The sequence below is a fragment of the Arachis ipaensis genome, chromosome B09, assembly GCF_000816755.2.
Source record: "Arachis ipaensis cultivar K30076 chromosome B09, Araip1.1, whole genome shotgun sequence".
In the NCBI taxonomy this organism is placed as follows: domain Eukaryota; kingdom Viridiplantae; phylum Streptophyta; class Magnoliopsida; order Fabales; family Fabaceae; genus Arachis; species Arachis ipaensis.
The window spans coordinates 138,692,688-138,701,230 of record NC_029793.2 but is presented as its reverse complement, the minus strand read 5'-3'; the positions used below and the strand labels follow the sequence as shown (position 1 = coordinate 138,701,230).

At 37.1% G+C, this 8,543-nt stretch overlaps 1 protein-coding gene across 4 annotated transcripts in view; it reads left to right on the top strand.

Annotated features, from left to right (window-relative positions):
- Positions 6,580-8,543, top strand: part of LOC107618080 (polypyrimidine tract-binding protein homolog 3) — a 6,518-nt gene continuing 4,554 nt past the window's right edge. The window contains exons 1-6 of one of the 4 annotated variants that reach the window (XM_016320008.2): positions 6,580-6,845; positions 7,470-7,537; positions 7,643-7,714; positions 7,826-7,902; positions 8,012-8,090; positions 8,394-8,517. In XM_016320008.2, the coding sequence (XP_016175494.1) occupies positions 7,481-7,537; positions 7,643-7,714; positions 7,826-7,902; positions 8,012-8,090; positions 8,394-8,517 (409 nt within the window). In that variant the 5' untranslated portion in view covers positions 6,580-6,845; positions 7,470-7,480. Of the gene's footprint in view, positions 6,846-6,923; positions 7,050-7,102; positions 7,125-7,469; positions 7,538-7,642; positions 7,715-7,825; positions 7,903-8,011; positions 8,091-8,362; positions 8,518-8,543 lie in introns of those variants that run through there. The other 3 variants (XM_021110774.1, XM_021110775.1, XM_021110776.1) reach the window with 3 other exon arrangements.

Below are 8,543 nucleotides of genomic sequence, written 5' to 3'. Positions count from 1 at the left end.
CCGCAGTAACCGCGGAGACAAAGAAGGTCTGTAGTTTGCGTAGTTTGCCTCCGCATCACCCTTTGCCATCACTGGCATTTTTTCCCATTTTTCTCCTCTAATGCGTCAACAAACCCTCTCCCTCCCTAATTTTAGATTTGTTTCTGCCTTTCTTTTAATTTTCTTTGTTAGTTGTTTAAGACGCCGCAGTAACCGCGGAGACAAAGAAGGTTGTCCAACACTGTAGTTTGCCTCCGCATCACCCTTTGCCATCACTGGCATTTTTTCCCATTTTTCTCCTCTAATGCGTCAACAAACCCTCTCCCTCCCTAATTTTAGATTTGTTTCTGCCTTTCTTTTAATTTTCTTTGTTTTTAAATTGAGTTGTTTAAGCGATATTTAAATTAGAATTGTTAATTTTATTTATTTGAAATAAAATTGAAAGATCAGTAGTGATGATAGTGGTGGTAGAAATTGGTGATGATGGTGGTGAAGATAATGGTGGTGTTGAGATTATTCTGATTTGGAGATAAATTTAACTTTTAAATTAGGTAGACGTGTCTTGTGTATTATGACTATTATCACCAAACGTGTTAAAAATTTTGTGTATATCTGTGTTCATGTATCTCTGTGTCTTTGTGTCTATGTCTCTATTTTTTGAAGACAATAACCAAACACAGTGTTATGTAACAATTGTTAAGTAACAAGTGTGAGGAGTGTAATGAATTAGTCCTACATTGAAGAAAATAAGGAAGAGTGAGAAGTTTATAAAATGAGAGACACATTATTTTATTACCTTAAAGTTGAGTTGGATATGGGTCTTCCCATCTTATGTTTTCTTACTTGATTCTTTTTTGGTAGTCGAGAACTTCCCACAATAGCTAAACAACAACGACCATCAACATTTTACCCAAAATAAAAATTATTAATATTTTTATATTATTTACTTTTTTTGCCTATATATATATATTCCACATTATTAGATTTGTTCATTTATAAAATAGGTAAAGTAGTAAATTGGTCCCCCTATATTTGAGTTTAATCCTATTTTGATCTCTAAAGTTTATAGTGTCCTATTTGAATAAAAAAAAGTTTCATTAGCCTCAATGTAGTCCCACCGCAAAGTCAATATTAAATAATTAACCTCACCGTTCCATCAAAACATAATGTCTTTTCCTGAAGAAGAAGTACAAACTCAAAAGGCACAGGATCGGCAATAGATGCATCACCACGAGCCACTAGCCTTGGTTCAAAGCACATGGAGAACATTGTCGAGAACTCGCTTTTCGCGGGAAAGTTCGCTGGTGGCAATGAGAACAAGGCCATTGTCACCTCTACTGCAGGAAACTCCCCTCGACAACCGAAAAGTTTGGTTATATAAGCTTTTTATATCTAAAATTGAGTTTCGTTAATTATTTAAAATTAACTTAACGGCAAAACTATATTGAAGCTAAATGAAACTTTTTTGGATGCAAATAGGACACTTTAAATTTTAGGGACCAAAACAGGATTAGACCTAAACATAAGGGATCAATTTAGTACTTTACACTATAAAATATAAACGTATCTTTTATTCATTGTGTTAATTTATTTTTGGTGGAAGCTCACATGTAGTTGCCTTCATGTGAATTTGATATTTGTGAATCATTAGATAATTTGACTAAAGAGGTAAATACCAAATCGGTACCCGAAAGATTCTGGCACTGACAAAATGGTACTGAAAGACGTTATCGACAAAATGGTACTTAAAAGAAATTAAAATTTGACAAGTGTATCCTTCAATTCGCCGAAACACATCTCCAGGGAGAATAATGCTGAGGTGAAATTTTTAATTAATTAAATCGAAATCCAACCTGAAAAAAGAAAATTCCCAAATCTAAACCCTATCCTCATCTCCTTTCTCTACTCTCTTCTCCATCTCTCAGATCTCTGTCGTCGGCTCTTTGTTGCCATCTCCAAGTCCCCTCCTTTCTCCATTGTCGTTGCCCTTCTCTTCGTCACTTGCCATATGCTCTCTCTCTCTCTCTCTCTCTGTTTTACCCCTATTTTCTCACCATTTTTTCCCTTTTCTCTTTTGACGGCCAAAGAAACAATAGCATTAAAGATATTTTATTGCGTATCTAGTTATTATGGAGGTGGTAAAGGAGGAGGACCATGAGAAGGCTATAATGGTGGTGCTGGTGGAGAGCATGACATTGGTTATGGAGGTGGTTCTGGTGGAGGATATGGTGGTGCTTGTAGAGAACATGGCACTGGTTATGGAGGAGGTGGCAGAAGTGGCGGTGAGAGTGGTGTAGGGTATGGTACTGTTGGAAGAGCACATGGAGGTGGCTATAGAAGTGATGGCTGGTGGAGGTGGTAGAGCATATGACAGCGGTGGAGGTTGAGGCACTGTTTCAAAATGAAAGCGAGAGAGTGCGTTGGGGAAAAGGGAGGGAGAGATTAGGGTTAGAGAGATTTTTCAAGGTGAATTGAATTAATTAATTAAGAATTTTACCTAAGTATTATACATTAACAAGGTTGCCATATCAAAAAAATACGATGGCCAGCTCAGTAGTATTCTCATCGGAGATGTACTCTGATGAATTCAGGAACACGTTTGTCATATTTTAAAATCATTTAGGAACTATTTTGTCAATAACAAAAGTCAAGTACTATTTTGTCAGCGTTAGAATCTTTCAAGTACTGATTTGGTATTTGTCTTTGACTAAATCATCATTTAACAATTTTAAATTATCAATTTTAAAGGAAAACAACTCTATGCAAATCTTCCCCTTCATTTTTGTAATAATTTTCTCATTCTCAAAATAAATGTCGTGCAAATGAATGTATGTTTCTCAAAAGATAACATCTACACTTTCAAGTGGGAAAAATATATTGTAATTAACAAGATTTTTTTTTCAATTTTTTAGGTGTTTAATGATATTTATTTTTGAACAAATTTTTAAAATAAAACATTTGGACTTTAAATTTATCGAAATACAACTTTTGCATATTGGATACGAAAATGCACTTTTTCACTAAATTATGTAAACTCCGAGAAGGGTCTCGCAGATTCCAAATGAACGTAAACTGCTACACCTCCTCTAGCGGTTTACATTGAAACTTGAAATGGCCAGAAACCATGGTAGGGGTCTCACGGTTTCTGTGTAAGTATGAAATATGCATAAACTGCGACAAGGGTTTATACTTTAGTATAAATACGCGATAGGAGGGTCGGTTTGAGCCACTTTCATATCTTAGAGAGAGAAAGAGACGTTTTCTAGAGAGAGAAAGAGAGGAAAGTGTGGTGAGGAAGACATTTTGACTTTGCTGGGGCCGGACTGTGGCGGACAAACGTAGTCTTTACCGGCTCAACGGCGTTGCGCACGTTATCGGCAACATAAACGAAGAGGTAAGTTTGTTTTCTTTTAGTTATTATTTTTCATATAACAAAAAATGTAGTATTCGGGTGCAGTAGTTAGAACACATAATTTAGGATTGGCCAGTTTATGATTCCAAAGTTAAGATGTAAATTTTAAAGGTAGGATGAAATCTTTAAGTAGAATGATGATCCTCTTCTATTTGAGATATAAGATTCAAATTGTAAGGCTTGTAGGGTTGTTGATTAAGTATCATATTTAAAAACTAAGACTTAAAATTTTAGGTTTTAAATATGCACGTTTAAATTCCGATATTATAGTTTTAGTTGTTTAGAGTTTAAAATTTGTTTAAAGATTAAATTTTGTAAATAGAATGTAGCGGTTGTATTTTACGTTCTTAAACTTTAAAATTATACATTTTGTAGTTTAGGGTTTGATTATTTTAAATTAAATATTTGAGTCTTATATTTAAGTTTTATTAAATTTAATTTAAAATTATAAGTTTAGTATCTGTTTTCGGTTATAATATATAGATTAAACTTGTTAGTGATGGAATTTCATTTGGTTTGGTTATTTCTCTCATATACTACAGCCAAGTAAGTGTATTTATAGTGTCCGGAGATAACAGAACATGCATCTACATGATAGGATCATACTCTATCTGGAGAGGACTGATTTGTATCATCTGGTGAGGCTCAACACGAGGTGGTTTTGGTTAGATGAGCCTCTAGTCAGCGCATTCAGTGAGAGGTGGCGTCCTGAGACGCACACCTTTCATATGTCATTCGGGGAGTGCACCATCACACTGCAGGATGTTGCATACCAGCTGGGGCTGCCCGTGGATGGTTTACCTATATTCGGGCGCCTTACAGATTTTGAGAAGCTGATGGATGATGGCAAACCCGCTTGGGAGTAGTTTCAGGAACTATTTAGCGAGCTTCCCTGCCAAATAAGGTAAAACAGTTTACAGTCTACTTCACCTGGTTCCATGAGAGATTCAGGGTGTTGTCGGAGGATGCTACTGAGAACACCGTACGCATATACGCATATATCATAAGAATGCCTTCTTGTGGGGTCACATGTTGACGCAAGTGGGATAAGAAAAAAGCTCAGGGCTCCGCATTCTCCCATTCCACAAGTGCAAAGGCAACCTGCAAGATATTCGAGTTTTCATCTGGCGCGATAGCCAGAAGCAAAGTTCCGCCACACTTCCCATATAAACGAGTCTCATCAATGCTTACTAGTGGCTTGCAATATCTAAATGCCTCAATGTATGGAGGAAATGTCCAGAAAAGACGATGAAAATACTTCGTAGACTCATCAACCTGATCACCTACACGTACCGAAGAAGTCTTCAATAATGCCACAGTTCCCTCCATCGTGGCTTGCACCCCAAAGATCCAACGGGGAAACTCGGCATATGACTCTTCGTAATCTCCGTAGATCTATGCAACTGCCTTCTGTTTTGCCATCCACACCTTCCTATAACTAGGTCTGAATCCATAGGTTACCTCAGTAGCTTCTTGCAACACCTTTATCCTAACCGCTGCATCCGCCCTAACCAACAAAAAGATTCTCACAGAAATGACGTGGTGATCGAGCTGTTGGTGGTCACTCAAAATCGAAGTAGCCAAGCAAGTGTGAGTTCTGTTGTACCTTCTAACCTCCTAATTACCCTTACATTGCCGAAGTGTGATACGAATCATCCACGTGCAGCCGTTCCCAAACTCCTTGCATCTCCCATGATACTTCAGATGATTTGACTCCATCACCCAATACTGAACTCCACGGCGGATGCTATAATTCTTAACACTCAACACAGCTTCCTCCTTAGTTTGAAAAGATTGGCCAATCTGAAATTTCTCAGAAGGATTTTCCTCGTGTAATTCTTGGCCTCCGAAGGTGGGATCTATGTCCGGTTACTGGCCGACTGCTTCCAAGTTCAACATCGAGAAATGTGGTAGTTGTTGGTGGGACCCAGAACTGGATGACCCCTGACGTGCCGGTGGGTTCCTAGGAGTACCCTCCTCACTGTCCCCCAATATGTGATCTGGCTCATCGTCCGAATCACCCTCTCGCATCGCATTTTCAACATGATCCAGCTCACCATCACCTGAAAGACCAGGAATCAAACCAGGTGACCGAGCTAACCCTGCTGGAACAGATGGTGGTTCAGCCAACAAACAACCAGGTGCAACGACAGGCATCGAAGTAAAAGCACCCCCACTGTCGTCGACTGAGGATTTGGCACTGATGCCCCGGAACTGTTGACACCATCTTCCAACTTGGCATACAACTCGTGTATTCTCACCTTCGGAAAACTGCGCCGACAATGAAACAAAACATGCATGTCTTCATCCAACTCTATCACAAATGTTTCATACTACACACCAGTTGACACAATTGTAATCAAAATCTTGTAGAACACCTTCTTCACCCACTTGGCCCCACACAAACCCGCCTTTTGCAATATGCTCATCTTTAGTTCTGACAAAGTTTTTGTCGAATGGATAAAAACACTCACCCATTCTTTATCAGTGAACTTAACACCGTGCCTTTTGTTTTTTTTTTTAATTTTACCAGAGCAGTGGACTAGAACAAAAAAAAAATATCCTCGCCATCCATTTGTGAAAGTGTGAAAATGACTCTCTACCATCACACCACTCCCTCTTGGTTAGTATATATAGGCAAATTTGGTGCAAGTATAAACCGTTGGACTCTCTGTTGCGGTTTATGCATATTTCATACTTACACAGAAACCGCGAGACCTCTACAGTAATTTCTGGCTATTTCGAGTTTCAATGTAAACCACTAGAGGAGTGTACCGATTTACGTTCATTTAGAATCCGTGGGACCTCTCTCGCGATTTACATAGTTTAATGAAAAAGTAAATTTCCGTATCCAATATACAAAAGTTGTATTTCAATAAATTTAAAGTTTAAATATTTTATTTTAGTAATTTGCCATTTATTTCTTAATAACTATACATATCTAAAAATCCCATTAATTTGAGAATGTGTGAGTATTTTTTTTTTTTTGGTGACTAGAATGTGTGAGTATAAATGTATAATATAGCATTTAATTTGATATATTATGAAGGGAAAAAAGAAAGAAAAGCTTAAAATAATAAAATGAAAAGAAATTAAAATTGGATATTTTGGTTGACTAAACTGTTGGCAATGAAAGCATGAAAGGCTCAAACTGAAAAGGGAAGTATATTGGATAAAAGTTTAAGTGGAGGAGTCATGAGGGTGCACTCGGTGTGATACCAAAAACTGACCAAATCTTCAAATTGGGAAACCTTATAATTCAACTAAGTTTATTATTTGATTATTATCTCATCTTACAAAATAAAAAGGCTAGATAGAAACATAACATAAGAATATAAGATAGGGCAACATTAATTGAGTATCATGTGCCACACTAACACCTCTTTTTAACTCTTATTTTCTCTCTCTTCCTCTTCGTCCTTCTCTCTCTCTCTTTCTGTCACTCCACGCTCAGGTAACTTCTCTCTCTCTCTCTCTCTCTGTCTGTGTTTTAGGAAAGGAATTTGCTGTGTGCTTCGTGTGCTGATACGTCACGATTCATGCCAACTTTTGGGTGTCTGAGCTGGATTTTTGAGATTCCCTTTTTTTTTTCGCGATTTTGTTCACTGCACTTTTCTGCTATACATGCTCTCCTAGATTCAGGTCTCAACTGGTGTGGGTATGCGAGTTTCATTCACTACTAACTAGATTACAAATTAGATTTTTTTTTTGTTCTTTTTCGATTTGCACCCTGGTATGCGAAAGCCCCGCACTTTTATCAGTTAGCACATTATTATGATTCATTGGCAACTTGATCAACGAGCAATTCGGTTTTGCAAAGCTTTTTGAATTGAAGATACTTCTTTTCTTTTCTTTTCTTTCTTTCTTTCTTTCCCTCTCCAACCAGCTGTTTTGTGGGGGTGTAGTTCAGAATGAGAAATTTTCCTGCGTGCCAAATGCTAACTTTTATTCTAATTGCTTGCTTTTAAATTAGTTTAGAACTAGAGAAATATTGTGTTGTAGTGCTATCTATACATAAATAGTAAAAGAATAGTGATGAAGTTTATTTGTAATTCTTCTCTTTTCCTTTGTTTTATAGATTTGCAAACAATGGCTGAACCTTCCAAGGTCATCCATGTACGAAACGTGGGGCATGAGATATCCGAAGTACGCTTTTTTTTTCCCTCTTGGTGGATGACTATGTTGTTTGTACTTGGCACGTGGTACGTGTAATGTTTAATTGTTTATGATGTTTTTATGCTTTGGTTGCAGAATGATTTGCTTCAGCTCTTTCAGCCTTTTGGAGTCATAACAAAGCTTGTGATGTTGCGTGCAAAAAATCAGGTTTCCTTTTTAAATTCATGCCTCAAAATAAATGAGACTTCTGGTTTTCCTTCTGAAATTTAAGGGTGCTTTATTTTATCTTTCTTTTTGTTAATCTGCTACTTATTTCAGGCTCTTGTCCAAATGCAAGATGTTGCTTCAGCCGTTAATTCTTTACAATTTTATGCAAATGTTCAGCCAAGCATAAGGTATGCACAGACTTGTTTTGATAATTTGGTATCATGGTATGTTATGCACTTTTCTTTTCCATTGATTGTGTGAGTTCCTAAACAATCCGGTTCTTTTGTTTTACTCTAGGGGGAGGAATGTTTATGTCCAGTTTTCCTCACATCAAGAACTAACATCAATGGATCAAAATCAAGGGCGTGGAGATGAGGTTGGCATTTTATAATTTTCATGTTTGAGTTAAAAGGGTTTATGTTTCATGTTGTTCGCTGTCTATACATTTTAATAAATTGGCCCTTTGTGGGGAACTAGTACTTTTTCTTTTATATGCGATCTTTCTGCCATATCTGTGTTATAATCTTAGGTGGTTCCATTACAGCGGGTTCAGTGTGTTAAATTAAGTTCTGTATTTTCTCTTTCTCTTTATCATGTACTTCTCTATTTATTCTCCTTTCTCTCTATCTCTTCTCTTTCTCTATGCTGTTTTGCTGTCGGGAACTCTCTGGATGCGCAGCCAAATCGAATTCTCTTAGTTACAATTCACCACATGATGTATCCTATAACAGTGGATGTGCTATATCAAGTATTTTCTCCCCATGGATCTGTGGAAAAGATTGTAACATTTCAGAAGTCAGCTGGTCAGATTCTCTCAGATTTCTCCCTT